Source organism: Nicotiana sylvestris, chromosome 1, assembly GCF_000393655.2.
Source record: "Nicotiana sylvestris chromosome 1, ASM39365v2, whole genome shotgun sequence".
In the NCBI taxonomy this organism is placed as follows: domain Eukaryota; kingdom Viridiplantae; phylum Streptophyta; class Magnoliopsida; order Solanales; family Solanaceae; genus Nicotiana; species Nicotiana sylvestris.
Window position 1 is genome coordinate 152,527,477 of NC_091057.1, and position 24,595 is coordinate 152,552,071.

Genomic DNA, 24,595 nt, shown 5'->3' on the forward strand with positions numbered 1-24,595 from the left:
TTCCCCTCAAAGGAATTGATCCAGGCCGTTGATCTCGCATGATCGAACGGCCAGGATTCATTTTCCCCCTAGTATATATAATTAAACTCATCACCGCACGCCCCCTAGGCCATACCCCCCCCCCATTTCCCCTTCGTCTCTGATATTCAGAGACCAGATGAACCCCACCGTCCACCACCGTGCACCGCCCACCGGAAATCGCCTCACGGCGGTTCCGGTGGTCCAAATGACCCCATCTTAACAACATAGCTTCCCCACGACATCCTCTTGACAGATCTGGTGTTAGTTTCCATCGAATCAGGCCCCAACATCTCAAATCTTCGATCAAAGTTTGGTCTAAAAACCCAACTTTCTCCGATGGCTTCCTAATTAACACCATAGTTTCCCTTGTCCATCCTCGTCATGAACCTGTTAGTAGCATAGTTCGAATCTTCTTGGAACTACTCGAATCTTCATTTAAAGATTCGAGTAAAACCTAACCCTACCCCAACCTACCCCAAACTCACACCAGTTATCCACCTGACCTCCCTCGTGCCTAAAACACCGTTGGTTTGGTTCGAATATGTCTAGAAATGTTCGAATTTTAGATCAAAGAATCAGGAACCTTAAAAATCCAAATCGTGGAATTTTTCCAATTTAAATGAGAGATTGAGGTCTAAGAGACTTTAATCGAGGTATTCTCAATTGAGAATACTTCGAATAAAGTCTGTTCAACCTCAAAAGGTCTGAATCCTAGTTTGAGCCTGTGTCCGTATGAGTTCTGAAGGTTGGAGGTATTTTTCCTTTTTCTTTTCCTGTGTTTATGGTTTTTGTTTATCCATGTATTTGTGTAGTTTAGTTTTGATTAATTGTCCACATTCTTTCAATTCATCTTTTCAATCCCAGTATCCCTTTTATTTGGTTGAATTTGTTTATGTTCTTTGTTGTGAATAGTTATAGGATATGTAATCAATTCGGATAAGTTCGTCGATTAGTTGTTAAAACCTCTATTCTTGTCAATGCCGATTGAAATTGCCTGATTATTTATAAACTGATTGTTGACAATTATTGTAGGTAATCAGTTGATTAGTACTCGTCAATTAAATCGTTCTTGTTTGTAAAACAATAAGTTCGTCAAATGGATGTTGTGTATGTTGATCTCTAGGCAATTAGTTTCAGGGCATTGTCAATATGCTGACAATGTTCCTGCATTCATGTTGATCTTAGTTCGATTTTCAATTTCAGTTTAAATGGTTCTGCTGAGTTCTGTGTGGTGTTAATATGTTTTTATTCAAGTTCAATCTATTAGTTCCAGTTTGAATTCAGCCTTTGTCAATTAGTTATTAGAAATTTGGTATGATGGATCGATCATAGCTATTGCAGTTCCCTGTTTGGCACAATCTGTGAGGATATGATGGTTGTTTGATTTATTTTAGGAATTGGTTGTTAGTTGTTAGGCAGATTAGGAATTGTTAAGTTTGGTTAGGGCAGTAATAGTAAGGGAATTTCAGGGGTGTTTGGGGAATAAAACAGTTAGCATGATACTTTATTGCTAGTGCTTTATCAGTGGGGTATTAATTAATCCTAATGGGAAACCAAAGAAAGGGGAAGGGGCTGAAATTAAGGGAAAAAGGTATCCTTAGTGGTTTGATTAATTGAAAATCCAGACTTAGTGTTATTTGAGTGGAAATTTCTGATTTTAAAAGGGGAAAAGGGGTCCTGGCAGTAGGCTGAAAAGAAGGAAAATAAGTTGTATAAGAAGAGGTGTTAGGGACTGATTTCAGGGGCAAAACAGATAGAGAGGAGAGACGATAGAAAAGATACAAAAATAGAGGAGAGACAGAGTATACACACAGAGAAAAAGAAAGGGAGAAAAATCAGAAACAGTAAAAACAAAATTTTACATTAGAAGCTAGTGTTAAGGTTGATTTTTGGAGATTGAGAGTTTCAGTTTGCTTTTTCCTAAGTTTTAAAAATCAGAAATACTGTTTCCTTGAATCTGTCCGGGTTTGTTTGTTGATATTGTTTGGTTTGAATCTGAAATTTCCTAAGATTCCTGCTACTGTGCGTCTGGTTTTCACGGGTCTTGCTGTTTTTGCTCAAATCTGTTGAATCATTGGCATTTTTCTGCTGTTGGGTTTCTGTTTGCTGCTATTGCTGAAGTATTACCTCTTTTACCCTCATTTCCAGGTACATATCTGTACACTCATGTCATGAAAAATTTCAATATTGCAAGTAAATGAAGTTTGGAATTGCAATTATGTCCTCTACTCATTTAAATCTATTAGTTAAGTTTCAGTTTTGTTTTAGTTAGTTAATATAGTATTATACTTTACATGAGAGCTATTAGCCAATTGGCCTTTTGAAGTAGTATAAATTCTGCGGTAATCTTATTTATTTTGAAGTTTAGTGATAACATTTATTTTTGAATTGTCAAGATAGGGAACATGGCAGAAAGCTGACCATTAATTAAATTTTGTAATCTTGTTGGCTAAGTATAGGATAGTATGGAAATACCAAGAGACCACATTACTAGTATATCTCGTCAAACATCCGATTTTTGTTTAAAGCTAGATGATGTAAGTTGTATTTTGTTCGTATATGGCATGATAACGGTTATGTGTATAACCATAGGTGAGAGGTGAATTGATATAATCCGTTACGTTTACGATATTGGAATATTATGGATGGTTCAGATGTATAATTACGTTACATGTAATGTCATTTTATTAAATCAATTTGTAGATTAGTTTTTTTTTTCTTAATAACAAATGGCCCATTTATTTTAGGAATGCGATTAACCCATTTCTTAAAAATAGTACATAAAATAATGTCAAGATTTTACAAAGTGTAGATTTAGTATTTGTAAATAGCTTGCATAAGCCGAGATAAAGAAAATTGGTTTAATTTTATCTATCCCAAATTCGATCATCGTAAGCAAATTAACCAAATAATTTGACCTTTGGACTAAAAACTAGTTGTGTAGAAGAAGGTCGGATCTATAAATACTAAAATGCAACATTTAAGTCAAAGATATACAAAATAGAGTTCGAATAGAATAATGAAAATTCTTCGAAAACTATTAGTTTGTTTATCAATTAATTCTTTCCTAGTTTTGCACGTAATTCGCTTTTTGGTAAATTTTCAAACATATACACTTAGTCTTAAGCCTAGGAAAATAACAAATAAATTGTGCATATAATTATCAAGTACTAAAAATACATAAACAAAATACGGATACTGTATTCCCGAATAAAATGGTAAATTTAGTTGCACGTTATTTATTTTTCATATCATTAATTCTTTAAATTTAAATAGTTTTGAGGTATATAATCCATACGTTTAAAATATAAACTGTGGTCAACACCAAATAAATTTTGAATTCTTCTCAAGAAATTTGGAGGCGTCCCAATCAGTGATTTCCCATGACTTTCATATTTAAAAATAGATGGATATAATAAAAATTTGTAGAAATTTATATTACCATCAAGAATATTTTGTGAAATTAGGGATACGTTCGCGTGACCTAATTACATTTTCTAAAGGCAGTTCGGATTATGCGTTCGCGCAACTTCGAGCAAATTTTTAATAAAAGGGGGTTCTTCGGAGGATATTAAATTAATTTCATATAACCCGAGATGTGCAGTTCACTATTTAATCATACAAGAGTGACGAATGTTCTTAATTTTATTTTAAGCACAATTTCGAACATAAGTTTTTTTTTATAATAAAAATATAAAAAATATTATCAATCTTATTGTGTACACGTATGCGTGACACGATTCTTTACATTTATAAAACATATATAATACGAATATGCGTATGCGTGATTCGTTTCAAGGAAGGTCTATAATTGTAAACAATCTAAACAAAAGCGGTAACAAAATCATGCAACAAAAAAAATGTATTTAGTAAATCGAGATAATTGAGCCAAGTATAAAAATGGTTAAGCAACCGTGCTAGAACCACAGAATTCGGGAATGCCTAACACCTTCTCCCGAATTAACAGAATTCCTTACTTGGATTTCTGGCTCGCATAATGACAAACAAAGTCATATTTTCCTCGATTCGGGATTAAAACCGGTGACTTGGGACGCCATAAAATTCCCAAGTGGCGACTCTGAAATAAACAAACAAATCCCGTTTCGATTGTCCTTTAATTGGAAAGAACTCCTTCACCCCTCGCGGGGGCGGAAGAAAGAGGTGTGACACCCCCGAACTTCCGAATTTACCCCTGAAGTTTAATTTTTCGGAACTAGGCTAGCACAATTGCGCTAATGACCGCGCATACTCTCTATCATTCTGCCTCGACTTTCTGGGCTAGCGTGGTTGCGCTAGTGGCCGCGCTAGTCCATATCTCCATTTCTTCTCTTCTTTCTCTCGTCTTCCCACGTACTCAGCTCCTAGGGGCTTTTCTTGCTTCAATTTAGCTCCGATTACATTCTTAAGTCCTCATACATGCCACTCACATCCTGCAAAGTGTAAAATTCACAATTAGAGCCCATTTATCATCATTTAACTATATTAGAACTATGAAACATAATCAAGCTGGGCATAAACAGACGCCAAATTACATAAATCTAGCCTATTATCAACACCCCACACTTAATTCATTGCTAGTCCTCGAGCAATCCACCACACTCTATAGAGGTTCCTTCACTAAGCATTTTCCCTTAACGTATCACACCAAGAATAAATCATCAAAGTTACGCCAAGTAGTGAACAATCTTTGCCTCAAAAGTCGACTCTCACGTGTCGTGCAATATTCATACTTACTCAAATTACCCTTTACAAAGGTCAAGACTTGCCTTTCCTTCGTGAATCACATGCCCTCACATCACACAAGAGAGTAGTTCCACAAATATTAACTTCAAGAACAATTAGGAACGTAGATAAACAAAATTCGCTCACTCTCACAATGAACATTCACGTGCCACAAAGACGCTCCATATGCTTGCCCGTAGTGTACTACTCTACTAATCGAGTTCACTCAGTCTAAGATCAATTAGGACTTCACTTGGTTGCAATGTAGGCTAAGGGAGGGGTAGGATATATTTAGATATAGTGGCTAACCTTCCTAAGCACTTTTAATACAATCACATTAACCTTCAGAACCATACTTATGTCAACCAGATATTCCACCCCATTTTTATTTACAACATCCTACTCCATTAGGTGCAATTTTAACTAACCACCACTTATTGACTACTACATTGGCTCAAATATTTTTTACGTGATGCTTATTCTTTTACTTGTCCAAACACTGCACCTTTCCTCTATTTCATCGGTTTCACTCAAAAACCAAACCACCACCCCAAACTTTTGCATAATTTCAATACCATTCAAGTGCTTATGGGAGGTAAATTGGTTCAAACAGATGTCCATTCAAACAATTGGGTAAGGTTCGCAATATGGTTGACAAGGAAACAGGCTTATAGGATCAACGGAGTTGGTTACGATGTATTACATTTAGGTGGGTTTACTTTATATGTCTCGCTCAACAAAGAATTGTCTATATCACTTCCAAGACTGAATGAAATTACTATTTCGCTTTGCAAACACATAGGGCAAGTTCTAGGCATCAAATGTAAAGCATGGAATACAGTATAGCTCACACACATGGCACATGACGCACTCCAGATTGGCTTATCAAGACACTCTCGTCTGAGTACTCAAGTCAGTGACAAACATACAATTTAAGGCACTTTAGCAAAAATCAACCACTGAGACTAAGCGTTACACTCTAGTATCTATTGTGTTCAGGTGTATCAACGCAAAGGGTTTCTCTTTGATTTCAGCTTGTGGCCCATCAATACTAACTAAAAAGTAAAAAAAACAAAAACAAAATTACCTATACCCGGTTCAAGCTAAACCCTTGTAAAAGAACCGTGGCCCAAAGAAAAACCAAGGGGGAGTTACTACACTACCTAAGAAAATTTGGTCTTTTCTCTAGACTTACTTCCCTCAAGAAAATTGTCTAAAGAATCCGTCATCAGGAAGAGTCTCCATATTCCCTTTTTCTTTAGTTGAACATCGACTTAGTCCCTCAAGAACCCCGTCGAGAGAGATCCGTCGTTGGGACCAATCAAATTACCTACTTTAAACTTACCTAAATTAACTATCACTCAAACTACAAAAACAAAAAAAAAACAAGAAGAAGAAAACATCAAACAACAATTTGTTACATGTACATACACACATTGAAATATCCCCCACCTCACACTTAAAGGTAGACATGTCCTCATGGCATAAAAATTAAGGAACAATGAGGTAAAGGAACTTCCCTGAAAGATCACTCCTGATCGGAGACGGTGTCTGGGTTCAAGTTGCAAGCACGACCCAGAGCTCTCAGCCAACCTAAGATTTTCTTCTCCGACTTCACCTGCCGGTCAGCCACCGCGTCAACACGGGCACCCAAATCAGTGACTGAGGTATGCAACCTAGCCACCTCCTGATCCAAAGCAATGAAACGGGTAACTCGAGCAATCCCAGATGGTGCTGCAGCTGGTGCAAATTGCTCATGGGCCTGTGGCTCGGCCCCCCTCCTGCTCAGCCTCCTCATCCTCCAAGTCATCAGAGTCATTACTATCCTCACCACCTGCTGCCGCCGGCTCCTTACCAGTGGTTACCTTGTCTGCCTAAAACTTGCGGTCCTTTTGGTACTAGCCCATCCACAACCAGATTTTCGGGCACCCGAGCTTCCCTACAAAGTTTAGTAACCAAAGAAGGGAAAAATAACCTATACCTTTTGACTAAACAACGGGTGAACATCTCCTCATGAATCAATCCAGCCACGTCGAAGTTATGACCATTGATGAAGCACCAAATCAAAGTTGCTCAGGGGCCATTTACCTCCGTAGTGTTGGATGGCGAAATCAGACGGTTGTTGATAAGATACAACCAACACTTCCCTTCAAAGGTTAGTGTTGAGGAGTGAAACTTCTCACCATACTTCATCCAGACCACCTCCTTCTCGGGTACATAGATCATCTCAAAGAACCTCGCCCATTGCGTGTCAGATCGGCTATACCCCTCATAATAGTCATCATAATGATCCACCAGAGGGGGCAGCTGGTACGTCGTCTGTATAGCCTCAATAGAGGCATTCACTGCCTTTCTACGCACCGTGACTACGCCATCGACATGCTCCTTCACATTGGCGTAAAATTCTCTAACCACCATTACATTGCCCTCGCCCGACTCGTCAATGAAAGTTTACAACCCCCGCCTCACCAGCTCAGTGTACATGTGAAGGTATCCCAGCTGGACCAATCCTATATCAATTCCCTTTTCTGGTATCGGCTTTTTAGAGGCCTTATCCGCTAAGCAGTCCTAAGCCTTGGCGGAGACAAATCTGTTAATATCAAAGGGGCGGGCAGGGGCTACCCCGCGTGCCTTGGACGAGCCAACTTGGCTGCTAGAAGAGGCACTTGTGGCATGACGTTTCCGAGATGGAGCCATAGTACCTGAAAAGCGGTAGCACATTAGCACAGCCCAACACAAAATTGTGACGCAATGCGGTTACTCAGACTTCACATGCATACGTGGTCACAACTACACAATTACGTTCACTGAGGCCTTTCCACAAACACCTTGTGGGCATTAGGAACTCACGCCCCATTTCACACATGTTAGAACCTCAACACCACTATAATATCCACCAAGATCACATACCAAGTGACTCTACACTCCACCAATCTTACCACTCACAAACACTACAACCTATGTTACCAATTTTACTAATAAAAAAAAGAAAAACAACTACAAAAATGCAACACTACAAACCAAGAAATTCTGATAAAAAATTGAAAGAAAAGTAAAAATGGAACAAGGAACACATACATGCAGTGATAGATTGTGGGAAGAAGAGAAGAAAGTGGGGGGGGATGTGTCTTGAGACTTGGGTAAAGTGAGGGTGGGAATTTTTGAACAAGATAGTCGTTGAAGAAGAAGGGGTTAGGGTTGGGGAGGGTTTGCTGATTTGTTTTGATTTGGGCATTGGGTTTGGGATTAAAGAGGGGGGATGGGCTTATTAGAAGGGGGTAATTTAGGCTACATTAAAAAAATTAACATAAAAAAAAATACAACACAAAACTCACAGATGTGGGCGAAACTAGCGCGGTCGCGCTAGCCCAGGCATAACACAAGCCCATAAACGCGGCCACTAGTGCGATCGTGCTAGTAGCACGTTCAATAGTGTGGTCGCACTAATATTTTTGAGCTGAGGTAGAATACTTGCCCATATTCGAGGCCTGTAGTGCGGGTGTGCTCCTGGGCACAATATTTTTCATGTTTTTCACCTATTCTTACCACTTCTAATGGCCTTATCACCCGTCCATTATCACCTGCATTGGTTAGCATTTCCTAAATACTCACAATTAACAACTACTACCATCGTTGGGTTGTCTCCCATGCAGCGCCTGATTTAACGTCGCGGCACGACGCATGCTCGAAGCATCACTCCTCATTCACGTACTAGGGCTCTTCCAACATTATTATCTCCTGGTCCCCTTTCTCATTTTCCATTCCAAGGTAATGTTTCAACCTATGACCATTCACTGTGAACTTATTCGTCCCATCCTCTAATTTAATTTCAACAGCTCCACTTGGGAACATTTGCACCACTCTTAAGGGTCCTGGCCATCGGGACTTCAACTTACCCGGAAACAATCTCAATCTGGAGTTGTATAAAAACACTAGCTCTCCGTATTTGAAGTTTCGGTCCACGATGTGCTTGTCATGCATCAATTTCATCCGTTATTTGTATAATCTAGCACTCTCGAATGCTTGGAACCTGAATTCCTCTAGCTCATGTAACCCAGTGACTCTGTTAGTGCCTGTTGTCTCCATATCCAAGTTCAACTGCCGCAATGCCCAAAGTGCTTTGTGCTCAAGCTCTACCGGGAGGTGGCATGCCTTTCCAAACACCAACTTGTATGGTGACATACCAATTGGAGTTTTGAAGGCTGTGTAGTACGCCCACAATGCATCATCCAGCTTCCTTGCCCAATCAGTCCTTGTTGCATTCACTGTTTTTGTAAGGACACTTTTAATCTCCCTGTTGGACACTTCAACTTGCCCGCTAGCCTGTGGGTGGTACGGGGTGGTCACCTTATGATGAAGTCCATACTTTTCCAGTAGTCGTACGAATGCTCTATTACAGAAATAGGTTTTGCCATCACTGAGTATAGGTCTTGGGGTGCCAAAACGTGTGAAAATGTTCTTCTTCAGAAAGCCTGTTACCCCTTTAACATCATTGGTCGGGAGAGCCACTGCTTCGACCCACTTGGAGACGTAGTCAACTGCTACCAATATGTACTTGTTACCATATGAGTTGACAAATGGACCCATGAAGTCGATTCCCCACATGTCAAAAACCTCCACCTCTTGAATTATGGTCATTGGCATCTCGTGTCTGCAATATATATTGCGGTCCTTTGGCATTCATCGCAACTTTTGACCCAAGCATGGGCATCCTTGAACAGAGTTGGCCAATACAAGCCTGACTCCAACACCTTAGTTGTTGTCCGAATTCCTCCAAAGTGTCCACCATATGGTGAAGCATGGCAAGCCTACAAAACAGAATCTTGATCTTTCTCGGGGATACACCGTCGAATCATGTTATCTACACATATTTTAAATAATAAAGGTTCAACCCAATAATAAGACCGACAATCATGAAAGAACTTTTTCTTTTGAATTGAGGAGAGTTCATAAGGTACAATACCACTTGCTAAATAATTAGCAATGTCAGCATACCACGGTGCCTCCTCTATTGTCATTGCTAGTAACTGTTCATCCGGGAATGTCTCTGTTATATCCTCAACCTCTACCTTCTTTTTAGCTCCTTCCAACCTTGAGAGGTGGTCCGCTACTTGGTTCTCTGTCCCTTTTTTGTCACGTATTTCCAGATCGAATTCTTGTAACAGAAGAACCCAGTGAATCAAGCGTGGCTTTTACTCCTTCTTTTCTATCAGGTACCTAATTGCTGCATGGTCAGTGTAAATAATAACTTTTGAGCCAATCAAGTATGACCTGAATTTGTTGAATGCAAAAACGACAGCCAACATCTCCTTTTTCCGTCACGGTGTAATTGAGTTGTGCACCACTTAGCGTTCTGCTTGCATAGTAAATCGGGTGCATCAGTTTATCCTTTTGCTGCCCCAAGACTGCTCCTATAGCATAGTCACTTGCGTCACACATGAGCTCAAACGGTTGCTCCCAGTTGGGTGCAACAATGATGGGTGCAGTCACCAACCTATTCTTCAACTCCTCAAATGCCAACCTGCAATCATTAGAAAACACAAGGGGTGATCCTTTTCAAGGAGTTTGCATAACGGGTTAGCAATCTTTGAGAAATCTTTTATGAATCGCCTATAGAACCCGGCGTGCCCAAGGAAACTTCTCACTGCCCTAACTGAAGTAGGCGGTGGCAACTTCTCAATCACGTCAACCTTAGCATGGTCAACCGCGATTCCCTTCCTGGACACTCGATGCCCCAGGATTATCCCTTCTTGTACCATAAAATGTCACTTTTCCCAGTTCAGCACTAAATTTGTCTCCACATATCTTTCGAGCACTCTTCTTAAGTTGTAAAGACAGTCCTCGAATAAATCCCCCACCACAGAGAAATCATCCATAAAAATCTCCATAATGTCCTCCACCACGTCTATGAAAATGGCTAACATGCACCGTTGAAATGTCGTTGGTGCATTGTAAAGCCCAAAAGGCATTCTTCGAAAGGCAAAGATGCTATACGGATAAGTGAATGATATTTTCCCTCTGTCTTCGGGGGCTATTGAGATCTGATTGTACCCTGAATATCCATCCAACAAACAAAAGTGCGATCGCCCGGCGAGCCTGTCCAATATTTGGCTAATGAATGGCAGGGGAAGTGGTCCTTCCGGGTGGCTGTGTTCAATTTCCGGTAATCTATGCAAATCCGCCATCCCGTGACTATACGAGTCGAGATCAACTTATTGTTCTCATTTTGTACGATCGTTATTCCCCCCCCCCTTTTCGGCACACATTGAACAGGGATGACCCAATTGCTGCCAGAGATGGGGAAGATGATTCCCGCATCTAACCATTTGATCACTTCCTTCTTCACTACCTCTTTCATATTCGGATTCAGCCTTCGTTGATGTTCTCTAGAAGGTTTGTGCCCTTCTTCCAAGAGAATATTGTGCATACAGAAGGTTGGGCTGATACCCTTTATGTCTGCCATGGTCCAACCAATGGCAGTCTTACATTCCTGTAGTACTTGTGGGAGCTTCTCTACCTGCACATCTAGAAAACCGGATGATATAATAATAGGCAAAGTAGAATCAGGCCCTATGAAAATGTACCTGAGGTGAGCTGGGAGTGGTTTCAGCTCCAGCTTGGGTGGTTCAACTACTGATGGTTTTGTCGGAGGTATAGCCCTTTTTTCTAACTCAAGGGACACGAACTGAGGTTCCCTTTTCTAGAATCCTTGGCCTTCAAGTGCCATGACCCACTCAGCCAACCCTTCACCATCCATATCCTCTAAATTTGTCATGTAGGCCTCCAGTGTATCTTTAGCAGTTAGGGTCACATCGTCTTCGTGTAGGATCACATCCACTGTCTCCATTAGGAAGCAATTAGCATATTCACTGGGTCTCCTCATGGATTGCTGAACATTGAATATGACTTTTTCATCGTTCAGCCTCATTTTTAATTCCCTAGTTTCACAATCGATCAGTGCTCTCCCAGTGGCTAAGAATGGCCTCCCTAAAATGATAGGTATCTCCTCATCTACCTGACAATCAAGAATAACAAAGTCTGCAGGGAACACAAACTTCCCCACGTGTACCAACACATCATCAAGAATCCCAGTTGGCCTTTTAACCGTGTGGTCAGCCAGTTGCAACAACATCGAAGTCGGTCTAGCTCTGCCAATGCCTAGTTTGGTGTATATAGCCAGAGGCATCAAATTTATGATGGCTCCTAAGTCACATAATGCCTTTGCAAAGGCATAACTCCCAATAGTGCATGGAATAGTAAAGCTACCCAGTCAGACATCTTTTGAGCCATGGGTCTTGTCACTACTGCGTTGCAGGTCTATGTTAGAGTTACTATGGATAGGTCCTGAAATCAAACTTTTGTGACATTAGGTCCTTCATCATCTTTGCATAGCCTGGTATCTCCTTCAAGGCATCCATCAGAGAAATATTCAACTGAATTTGACGCAGCATCTCCGTGAATTTCCTATATTGATCTTCTTTCTTTTGTTTTGCCAATCTCTGAGGGAATGGTGCAGGTATCACCCTTTGTGCACTGCTTGTTGGCTTCTCTCTGTTGGTATTCTGTGGCACAAGAGGTACCACCTGTTCTACAGCTTGTTCACTCACCTTAGCCTTACCCTTTTCATCCTGACCCTGTTCAACCGCCACTTTAGTAAGTTCTGCTAGTTCATCTACCTCTAATGGAACTGGAGTGACTGGCGTAGTCTCTTTACTGGCTTGTGGAACTTCTTGCTCTTTGTCTAAATCTCTCCCATTCTGGAGACTTACTCCCATCAGTTGATTCAGGTTTTGCTCCTTGGGGTTAATATTTGTGTCCGCTGGCAATGTTCCCTGGGGAAGGTTGTTTAAAGCAATAGACAGCTGCCCCAACTGAGTTTCAATGTTCTTTATTGCTAAATCATGCACTGTCAACTTTTCCTGCATCTTACCATTTGTTCCAATGAGTTGTTGAAGCATACCCTCTCTATCATGTTATAATGTTTTAAGCGTTAATACCACACAAGAGGGGGTGATTTGTGTGGTGTCCAATTTTCGCTATAGAAGAACCTGGTTCTTCTAGGTATTCTAACTACTACTGTTTGCATAATAAGTACATAAAATAAAGAACACAGAGATTTTTATGTGGAAAACACTTGGCTCAAAAGGTGAAAAAAACACGACCTACTACTTAGTAGGATTTTTCCAAACTTCCACTAAAATCACTAAGCCAAAACAGCATTTACAAAAACTCTTTGTAAACCTAAAAATTAACTCTAATCCCGTTGTGGCACACAGCCTCAACTGTTGCGACAACTTCAAATTATCTATAACTTGAACACTCTAGGTACCTAATACAATTGCTTTTATAAAAGCTGAAAGGTACAACTTTAAACCACCTACTACAATTGAACTAGAATAAAAGAAAGACACAATGGAACTAGTTCTTCTATCTCGTTCAAGTAGCTTCAGGAGTGCACACTCAAATCTCATATAAATTGCTTGCAAAATCGCCTTGCTCTTTTGCTCTCAATTTAGTTTAACTTCTGCGTTTGTGCAATACCTGTAAAAGAGAATAACTACTGTCATGTAATAGGTTAGTAATCAGAGTTTGATTGGGACTCAATTGTTGATCTTCTATCGTAGTTGAGTCCTTGGAGATCTCAAACTCCAACACTATCTTTATCCTGGATTATGTTCTTTTCATATAAGGAGACTTTCTCACCTTATCCAATATGCAACCTTTTCGAACAGATCAGGAGATATTGCTGCTTGATCAGTAGGACTTATCTCCTTCACGTATATAGGTTGATCATGACTTTGCTTTACAAGATGAACCTAGTCCATGACTGAGTTCATTTGTCATTCTTCAAAACTTCACCTGTTCTTTGGCCAACAAATTCCCCCTTTTGGATGATGACAAACTCTGTGCTTTTTACTGGTTTGGAACCTGTAAGAACTCAGCTTAACCTCAACACTAAACTTAAAAAATTTAGTTATCATCAAGGACCAGGTTAATTAGGTTATAAATATCACTTATTTCAGAACGTGTAAAGCACAATATCTCTTCCCCCTTTTGGCATCATCGAAAAGTTGCATACAAAATGTGAATGCCAGATTTTAATAAGTACTCATAGCCACTGGGGCAACTTCAAGTGCAATCATGGTGCAATCATCAGTAATCAAACAAACATATTTAAACTATCAAGGACAGATTAATCATTGAACAAGAGAAAGACAACAGTTGTCATTGATAGAGATATATTGCCACCAACAATCCACAAAGAGAAAGAAAAACATTCAAACCATGAGCAAAAAGCAGAAAAATCCCTAATCTGGTTCATTGGAGGTACTAAACAAGTTCAGGAGACAGAAGCTAGGAGTCATAAGGCTTGGAGGAACTAGAGGGTTGGGGTTAAGTTTGGAGAAGATTCAGCATGTTCTTAAGAATTCCATCATTCTTCTCCTTTTCTTTGGAAAGCTCAGTTCTGAGACCATCCCTCTCAGTTTCCACTTCAACCACACGAGCCTTGAGCCTAGCAATTTCAGCATCCTTAGCTGCACATTCCTGAACAAGAGTCCTAACTTGCTGTTGATGGGTGTCTTCAGAGATGAACCAGGTTCAATTGGGATGGCATTGACTGGATAGTCACATGCAAGAAGAGTTTTGATGCCAAAGTGTTCCTTGCTAGAGTCCATTTCTCATTTCTTCAGAGGCACATTTAGCTTGTCCAGAACTGTGGTTAGTATGAAGCCATATGGAGTAGCATGAGCCTTGGAGCCATTTATGACCATGTCTAGCAATTTGATAATGAAGGTAGGCCAGTTGATTTGCTTTCCTCTATCTAGGCACTCCATAAGAACTAGATCCATATAGTTAGCAGTGTGCCTTCTCTCCTGTCTGGGCAATAAGCACTTGTTGACAAATTCAAACACAACCTTGTGCTCAAGCCTCATCTCACTTTTCTGCATAGCCCTGGCTTCATTCACCTCTTCTGAATCACGAAACCTCTTGGTGATTTCAAGGGCAGTAGGGAGGGAGTCCAGGCATGGCCACCTTTGCCTTGTATAGTCATCAAACCCTTTAGAGGGTATGTCCAGGATCTCTCCCAGTTTCTCTGCATCAAACTGCACTTGGACTCCTTTCACCAGGCTACTAACAACTTCATCCTTAATAGCAGCATTGGCCATAAATTCAAAAACTTTTGATTATTTGGTTTTCACTGCAGATCTTGTCCTCTTGGATAGTGTGGGTTCAGCAGCCACTGGCACAGAGGAAGACTTCTTGGAGGGAGTCTTGGGATTTTTAGGCTTAGGTGTAGGAACCTCCATTGTTGTACCCCTTTCTTGATGGACTAGTTCTATCTCCTCTTCCTCAACAGCCTCTGAGGATTCTGCAATCTTTCCCTTTCTCTTATCCATTTTCTTTTTCTTACTTTCTTCTAAGGCCTTTTATAGATCAGCTTCACTCTGTTTTACCCTGCTTCTTGTGGCTCTACCCCTAGGCACTGAAGAGGCAGTATGTGTTGGGGATGAAGCTTTTCTTTTCTTGGAAGGCTTGGGAATATTTGGGGATTTTGTTGTAGGAGTTCTGCATTTCTTTGGGTCATAGCTTGCCCCAACCTTTTTCAGAAGATCAGCCAGGGTCTCTTCAGTAGATGAAACAGGTTCATCTCTCTATTTGCTCAGATGAACCAACCCCTCAGCAGCTTCCCCAAAATCACTTCCCCCTGACTTTAGGCCACTCGCTTCTACCCTTTCATGTTCAACCCCATAAATAGCAGGTACTACACTCTTCCCAATTCCCATCGCTTCACCACATGCACCCTCTCTCTCTTTTTATTTTTCATAATTTTTTTACCTCAACTCCTACGTTTCTCAGGCAATTCAACATCCCTAATTGGTCCAATCAGAACAAATCTAGTCTCTAAGTTTTCAATCACATATTAACTTACCTCAGTAGGAGATTCTTGAGTCTTCTCAGAGTCAGAAGACCCATGTCCTCCCCCCCCAGTCGCGGATTGATAGGATTCAGACTCAAAGCTGGAGTTGGAATTTGGAGCTTGGCTTTCTTTCATTTGGCTTGCTTTCAACCTTTCATTTAAAGCCTTCCTCAGAGCCCCAAATGCTACAGTCTTTAGAGCAAGCATTTTCACCCTTCGTAGTCTAGGTTTTGGAGAGACACTGGATGGAATAGATGAGGATAAATTTGAGGGAGATGGTGATGGAGGAGTTTCAGGATTTTCTTGTGGGTTAGACATGATTGTTGATTTTTTGAAATAATTTGGGAATTTTGGAGAAGAGGGCAGGTAATAGTGAAGACAAGTTTTTGACGGTTTGGAGCTATGATGAAGGCTGTAGAATTGATGTGTATTTAAAGGGAATTACACATTTAATAAGTAACGGCAACCTTTTACAATGGTCAAATAGGAGTCTAATCAACCTGAAATTCCAGATTTTGAATGATCTATTTGGCTTCCCTAGATATTAGGCAAAAATTACGGCTTAGAGTTCTAAGTGTACGGAACTGGTTCAATGTTGACAGATAGAATTTTCTAGGAATTTGACTCGTAACCGGACCGGCCCAGACCGGTGCATAGGGGGCCGGGTGGGGCTGGGCAGGAGGGGTTGGTCCGTTTATTTTTTTGTAACGGTTAACCGGACTGATCAAACCCGGTCCACGTGAACCGTGTCGTGTACCGGTTTAACCGCCCTGGACCGGACAGGTACAACGGCTATTTCTTTTTTTTCTTTTTTTTTAATTCTTTGAAATCAGTGGGGCCCACTAACCGTTGGCAACGGTCATCCCTGGCAGGGATCCGTTGCTTAACACCCTTAATTGCATTAATAGCCTCTTTTTTCCTTAAAATTTAACCTTTTTCAATTTACAAAATTAACCTTCTCTAAAACTATAAATACCCCTCCTCTTCTTCCTCATTTCTTCACTCATCTCTCAATTCTCATTTCTCAATCTCAATTCTCAAATCTCAATTCAAGTTAAATCATGCCTCGTACTTCTAGAGTGCGCTCATATGTTTGGCAACACTTTGAGGTGGTAGAAGAAAATGAAGAAGGTCGGAAAGTAAAGTGCAAGAACTGTGGTCAAGTTTTAAATCTTCGCTCAGGGTCTGGCACAGGCAGTTTAAGGAGGCATATAAAGTATTGTCTTGAGCGTCCTCCGGAAATTCGTATTTAAGATTTTAAGACAATTTGTGTTATTTTAAAATTATTAGACGTATTTATGCTTAATGTTTTAGTTTGTTAGATTAATATGAAGTATTATTAATTTATTATGCATGAAAATTTGGTGCAATTTTTTTTTATCTTCCTTGTGTTCTTCAAATTAATACAAAGTATTAATATAACTTACAATAGTTATACAAAATACAAAAAAAAAAAAAAAACACTAAAACCGGCCCGGCCCCCTCAACCCGTAACTCTTACGGTTCAATTTTTACCCGGATGAATCCGAACCCGTTAAACCCGTTAAGCCCCAACCCGTAACCTGCCCGGACCATAACCCGTACGGGTCAAAAAAATCCCAACCCGGCCCCCCCGTTTAACACCCTTAGTTCTAACCTATTATATCCGTGAAAATGGCATGGGCGAGCCAGTTTTCGAACTGGTAATTGAAAAATAACCAACTTTTGTAAGTCATTAAAAATGATCATTATTATGCTGAAACACGAAAAGTTCCAGCATAATATGTTGTATTATGGAGCTCCTGCGTATAAACTTCCAGCATATTATGTTGGAACTACAACATATTATGAAATTCCAGCACATTATGTTGGTTTTTATATGTATAAAATTCGAACTCCAGCATATTGTGCCAGATATTTTTTGGATTTTAAGAGTATTTTTGTTCAGATTTTATCTTTACATAAAAAAGTGACTAAATTTTGATTATTTTTGAAACCTTGACTATTTTTCAATACTATTTCTGATTTTTCCCCCCGTTATATCCTTTAATACAAAAATAGTACAATTTTTTTAAAAAAAAAACTCCAACTTCACTCCCTCCAAACCGTCCCCCTTCTCTTTTGGCGGGAAAATCCCTTTCTCAGTTCCTAACATTTTTGCCCTCTTTCTTCAATCTTCTCCGATGACCTAGTTAAAAGATTTTGATATGCATGTATCAACAGTTGTGCCTTTTGCGAAGATTAAGTATGATTTATTGAGTTTTAACATTCTCGTTAACAATAATGGAAATCTCATTTTTAATAACATGATGGAGTCATGCATGTAGGTTGTCAAATACTTTGTTATAATCAGCAGAGAATTATTGAATATGCATTATTTTCTAATTATTTAATTTGCCATTCAACTAACCATGTGAGGTAAGGGCTGAGATACAATTCTTTTAATCCTTGTAAGTTGTCAAACTAAAGATTTTTCTCTTAAAACGAAAGAACAATCTTTAGTTAGAATTGTTCTTTCGTGACAATTATTATTTTTTATAGTTCCAAAATAACGCAATTATGTTGATATGTTAATTAATAGTTGTTGGTTTAATAACTTCTAGTAATTATTTATAGCACAAACTTAGAGTTTTATCTCCAGATGGCATCCGTAGAGATAGCTGAAGTTTAGCTAACAATTTGATGAATTAGTAAAAGTTACTATAAAAAGGAAATAAAAGGTGTCCAAGTAACAGTAACTGTCTTGGACTAGGAAATGATACTATAAAATGTACAAATTTCATTGCGTCCAATCACAGGGCCGTGTGATAGGTGTACATATAATTGGTCGAAATAATTAAATAATTATTTTTAATTATTTATGTTCTATTGAATGGGATAGTCGTGGTCTCGCGTGGAGGGAAAAATGAAGAAAAAGAAAGAGCTTAGTAAGATTTAAATTTTACAGTTGCAGCTAACATAGTATATAGTAATAGTACTACGTAGTAGTTTTACAACTAAGTTACCAGGCAACCCTTGTTTTGTATTGCGCTTCTGACATAAGCAATACAGCTGTTTAAGTTGGCACGCGTTGTAGTTTTGTCGAGAGCAAAACTCACCAATATTTGCACAAGTGACCTATTTGTGTACGAGATATTTGCAGATACCCAACAAAATAATCAAGTCTCTGTAATCAAATTCATTGCCCATTGTATTTGGGCTAGTCTAGTTAACAGACAAAACTTCGTATAGTATAATCAACAAAGGAAATAAAAGAAAATGAGTTGGAAAAAGAAACAAAAAGAAAACAAAGTTTTTAACCAAATATCCTACCTAAAGCTCTCAGTTCGCTTCTCCTTATAGCAGGCTCTCGCAGAAAATGTTGGACAGGGCTTCTCAAACTCTTGAATTCACTGTTGGCTCTCTTCAAAAGGAATAATCTCCTCAGTAACATTTATTATTTCCTCAACTTCAACTTCCTTTGCCTCGTATTCCTCCTCTTCGTCACTGGCTTCTCCATCACGCAACTTCTCCCTCTCCATTTTCTCCTCTTCGTGCAGCCGCTTCCACTCGTTAATCCATGCTTCCCATTCTTCTTTCAACTTCTTCCGCTTTTCACGATCTTGCTCACTCAATTGCAATGAAACATCCTGATCCTCTGCCTCATACTTCTTGCTGTATCTCTTCAAGTTCTTAGCGATCTCTTCCTCTTTCTCCTTGCTCAAGAAAGATGGTGGCCTGGGGCGCCACAAATACTGCAGCAAACAAGAAGCATTTGCTATATTGATGAGTATCCAGTAGGTCATGTAATGAATATAAGCATGTTCCTTCCAAAAAACAGGCGTAGCCAAGCAGAGCATACAACCACATAGCAAATACGAGACAACAGGGAAATTGCGTCAAATATACATTAGCAGCATTCGAAAGATAACAGAAAATCAGTAATTGCCCGTTCTGCGACTGCATAGTAAAAGCTGCAGCGAACCCTTAGTACTGAGATTACACAAGTCCTAGAACATCAACTAACACAAAACCAGCCCTAGAGCATCAAATATAGCATGTAAGAAACGCATATCCGCGGGGAGAGGGGGGGCTAAGGATCAGTAACCATCCCAAACATATAGTAACAATTTAGGAGGCAGAATAATTCGAGCAGTGTGACCAAGTCGCTTATAGGCCAAAGTAGGAACAAGTACAGCGAACAATGTATGGAAAGACTGTTACCTGGAAGAAATGATCCTTAAGTATCCTATACAACAACTTTCCATTGAAAGACCAAATGTTGAATCCATTTTCCATCTCATGAACTGAGGTAACAGATGTTGCTACATACCTTGAAATGCCCAATAAAGCAAAAGTATAAGAACCAAAATAGGAAGGTGTTTCAGGGCAAAACTAATGAAAGAGCAAATTCAATACCTTCCAGTAGGATCCCATTCAACATCTGTGGCCATAAAATGCTCAGCAGATGCCATGGTTTCAAGCTCATCAACATCAAAGAATTCCAACTGCCCATTGAAACCTTTCAGTCCAGCCAAAATAAGGAAGCGGCCTCCAGGTGACCAGTAGAGAGCATTAGCCTGCTTTCCCTTAAGAGTTGTCAGCTTTGAAACACGGCCCGTGTTAGTGCCAGACCGCACGGAGTAGAAACTGATGTCTGGCCTAGGGTTGTCGCCATGGATAACAGCAAATCTGTGACCCTTTGGCTCCCAGGCAAATGCAATGATTTTGTCGTTCTTGTTGTCAAGCTCCAAAACCTCAATCGGAATGTCCCGTTCTTTGATTCTGAACAGCTCAAAACCAGTGTAAGTGCTTTTCTTAGTCTTCGTGTACCGGTCAACTTTGACAGCAAGGTAGTCTCCATTGCTTTGCCAATACATTTTGCAATCACTAACACTGAAGAGATTCTTCTGCCTCAACTCCTCTTTGCTTGGGATTTGCACAAGACTGACCTGTCAATTTAATACAGGTTTAATTCAAATGCAAATACAAGTAGTTCCTCCAAATTAGTGATGACTTGCATAAAAGTTTTAGCACAAACCCTGGCAGGTTGATTTCCGCATTCAGGAACAAAAAGTGCAAGAATTGGATCTGCTGGCGACCAGCTAAAATCCATAACATTTTCAACCTTGATAGATTTCTTGTCAATAAGAGAGAAAGTCTCTGTTTCATAAACAGAGATGACATTCTTTCCTATTCTTGCAAAGTACTTGTCTTCTTTACCACCACTCCACCTGAAATCATCTCAAAAAGAAAGTTAAGAAAGTATTCCAGCCCCACTTTTCATTATATTTCTGACGAATCGTGTATGCACTCAAGCATGCAAGAGTTTGCAAATGTTAGGTATAACTTTAACAACAGGTAGCAGAGAAGGATAGAAAGCATCTCTTACAATAGGATCAAATCTCACCTAAAAACTGGCCACGACACACCAGTAACACCTCCAGTTCCTCCAACTGCAAATTCATCGGCACTTCCCTTGAAATCTCTCATCACTTTCCCAGTTCTCACATCAAAAATATTTAGCACAACCCTCTGAAAGAAAACTATATTAGAGACAATCCAGTATGGCCACAATCAGATACACAAACACAATAAAGCTCAGACTTACATGAGTGTCACGGGGGTTACTTGGTTCGTGGCTGCTGTATGTCACCAGATATCTCTCACCAGGGGAGAAATCAATCAGCTTTACCTGAATTTAAAGCCAGCAGAGGTAAGTCACAAAAACCTGCAAAGGTTCATTAGAAAATAAACAGAAACTAACCTGTGGATGTGCATAGCGCATCAGACGGTTGAAAGTGGTGGCACCACCCCAAATTGCAGCACCTTGTCTGTGAACTGTTGCCAAATACGTTCCCAGAGGGGACCATTGAACAAAACTCTCAGTCCAGAACTGCACTCAAAGGACATCGTTAGCAAAAGTTTCGTAATTACCCATCTTCATAAAAGAAAAAAATATCTTTTAAAGAAACAGTTTCTGTGCAAGACCCATTTCGAATTCTGAAAATATGAGACACTAAACAGTACCAAAAAACCCCATGAATGGATAGCTAAATGAGCACAAAGAGGAAATAAGTTCACTTACAGAACGTTTGTAAACAAGCTCAGGCTTCAACTGTCTTGCATCATTCCAGAGGACCTCTGTGTCATTGCCAGCCCGAATTACAAACTGGTCTCGAGCTTTCTCATCAGTAAGCCACTGTTGCAGATTCTCCTGCCAGGATACAAACATCTCAATGTTAGCAGATGAATGAAAAGCTAATATTTAAGACACAGTGCTCGCCGGAGAAAAAAACAGCTGATGAAGAGCCTAACCCCGGGAACATAAGGCTTGATCTCTGGTGGAGCCCACTCATCGGGAACTTTCAGGAATTTCTCAATGTCATCAAACATGTTAACAGCAAATATATGCGACCTATCTAACTTGTATCCATGTGTCTTCTCCTTACTCAGCTCAGCTTCCTAAAGCAGAAAAACATAGCAACATGACACTGGTTAACATCTTCCACAATTCAGTTACAAGTCTCACACATTGTCTAAAGAAATGAGATACATTGTAGCTGCTAAGGAGAAAAAAATTGGAGTACCTGAGGAGTATTATACTCGATGAAGCAGTACCCAAGGGTTTTCTGAGTCTCAGGATCAACAGGCATCCAGAGACCATCCTCCTTAATAACACCAAGTTGGCTGTAAATTTTCCGAACTACTCCTTCCAACTTCTCAAATTTCTCTTTAGGCACCACAGGAAGATTGTCCACCACCAGTATGTTCCCAAAACCAGCATCAAACTCCAAGGGGTCCTCCTCCATTAAGTCATCATCATCACTGATAATATCCAAATAACATACAAATTCAAAACCAAAGGAAAAACTACAAAACCCATTTTCATGGTATATGAACCAAAGAGAATTTAAACTCTACAAACCCTTTCTTTATCGGTATGAACCAAACCCACAATTACAAACCAAAAGAACCTAAACGTCAAACAAAAGAAACGAAACCAAGCAGAAACACATAAAAATTCATATATAAATTAAGGTATTACCAGTGTCTGAAAATACAAATGGAGATATCAAATCCCCAATAGAGACGCTAAAAATATCTTATCAACATATGAACAGAACTCAAGGAGAATGCAAAAACACATAAAAATCCATATATAAATCAAGATTTTTTAAATGGTAATGGATCTATAACTCAACATATTCAAGACTCGCAAATGCAAAACTCAACATATTCAAAATCCAACAACAACAACAACCCAATGAAATTGCACAAGTGAGGTCTCGGGGGGGGGGGGTAATGAGTACGCAAAACCCAAGAAAACACTAAAAGTCTAATCTTCACAACATATTAACAGGCCTTGCACACTCAATTGAAGAACATTGACAAAATCCAAACTTCACATCATAGAAAAGAATCCCAGACATATACGTCCATATAAAATTTAACATATTGAACTGAATATAAACATAAAATAAAACCAACAAACTCAAAAACCCAACAAAACACTAGAAATTTCTAATCTTCAAAGCATATGAATCAAAACAATAAACTCAAACTCAGAAAAAAATAAAAAGACCCAGACTTTACAGCAAAGAAAGGAAACCCATAAGCATCACCACATAAAAAGCGCATATATAAATCATAAAAATGCAGAAACACAAAAAAAATAAGAAGGGAAAGTCAAGATTTAAGACCTGGGTATGCCACAATCTTCCCCAGGAGGAAGATGAATGGAGTCAAGATCGATTTGGGAAAGTTCCACACCAATCCTAGCGGCTATGGCTGTGATTTCTCCCATAGACGTAACGTCCGCCATGATTGGAACTCTCATAGCCACCTTTGAAGCTGAAAGCAGAAGTGTGAGCTTAGCGATAGAGGCAATGTGCACGCATGCGGGTTTTTCTGTAGCTCTTATTTAGGGGTGTACTGGTTCGGTTTTTTATTAAACCAAAATCAAATTAATTATGTCGGTTTACTAAATTGATAATCAAATCAAACCAACATAAACTCAGTTTTTTCGGTTTCGGTTTTTGTCGGTTTCTTCGGTTTTCGGTTTTCCTTTTTAGTTATATTATGCTTGACAAGAGAACCTTTAACATTAAGCAGTGATTATAAACTTGAACAGTGGCTCGGAATTGCAAAGAAGGAACCTGGCGGCTGGCGTACACCCCTAAGTGGATGGAAGGGTTTTCACTATTGGGGTTTTTTTGATTTTGGAGTTGGTACATGGAAAGATACGGGAGAGTGAAGACTAAAGATTGAAGACATTTCCTATTTTATTATCTTTTCTTATTGGGTTTTAGTTTGGGCTTCAAATTTAGGTTGTGTAGTTAGAAATTAGAATATAGAATCTATTAAGTGGATAGTAAATTTACAAGCCCACATAGAAATAATATCTCAAGACATTAAAAACTATAAAATAATTTAGAAAATACTTACAAATTTGATTTATATATATATAATGTCGGTTTGGTTTAGATTCGGTTTGACTTAATTTTTATTAATACCAAATCAAAAGTGATCGGTTTTTTATTTTCCAACACCAAACCAACCCAACCAAAAGTGATCGGTTTTTTATTTTCCAACACCAAACCAACCCAACCAAACCACAAGTCGGTTTTTTCTTCGGTTTGACTTGGTTCGTCGGTTCGGTTTGGCTTGACGGTTTGGCTTGTACACCCCTACTCTTATTGGGGTTATGTTGTTCTTTTATTTTTTTTAATTCCGGGTAATTGGGTCGGCTAGGGCGGATCTCCCATTGGATCTTTTTTGAAGAATTAATCAAAATAATTGCTTATCCAATAATCTATCTATATATATAAATATATAAAGCTGGGAATTAGCAAGCTTATGTGCCATCCCTATATGGCCACTTTCATATTTATTTATTTTCTGGTTTTTTGAGATTTTTTTCTAATTTTAATACAAAAAAATCATTTACTACCTAAAACTAATAACAAAACT

At 39.3% G+C, this 24,595-nt stretch overlaps 1 protein-coding gene across 2 annotated transcripts; it reads right to left on the bottom strand.

Annotated features, from left to right (window-relative positions):
- Window positions 1-18,798: 18,798 nt before the first annotated feature.
- LOC138887770 (eukaryotic translation initiation factor 3 subunit B) lies at window positions 18,799-23,878 on the bottom strand. 2 transcript variants are annotated; one of them, XM_070169558.1, is made up of 12 exons: window positions 23,782-23,844; window positions 23,326-23,476; window positions 22,213-22,450; window positions 21,941-22,087; window positions 21,711-21,839; window positions 21,390-21,518; window positions 21,234-21,317; window positions 21,033-21,157; window positions 20,664-20,856; window positions 20,042-20,574; window positions 19,847-19,955; window positions 18,799-19,377 (listed from the first exon to the last, which is right to left on the bottom strand). In XM_070169558.1, exons 2-12 carry the CDS (start codon window positions 23,460-23,462, stop codon window positions 19,033-19,035), a joined length of 2,169 nt encoding a protein of 722 aa, XP_070025659.1. In that variant the 5' UTR covers window positions 23,463-23,476; window positions 23,782-23,844; the 3' UTR covers window positions 18,799-19,032. The 2 variants fall into 2 exon arrangements, with proteins under 2 accessions (XP_070025659.1, XP_070025655.1); XM_070169554.1 differs by having other exon boundaries at window positions 23,326-23,878.
- Between the last annotated feature and the right edge of the window lie 717 nt (window positions 23,879-24,595).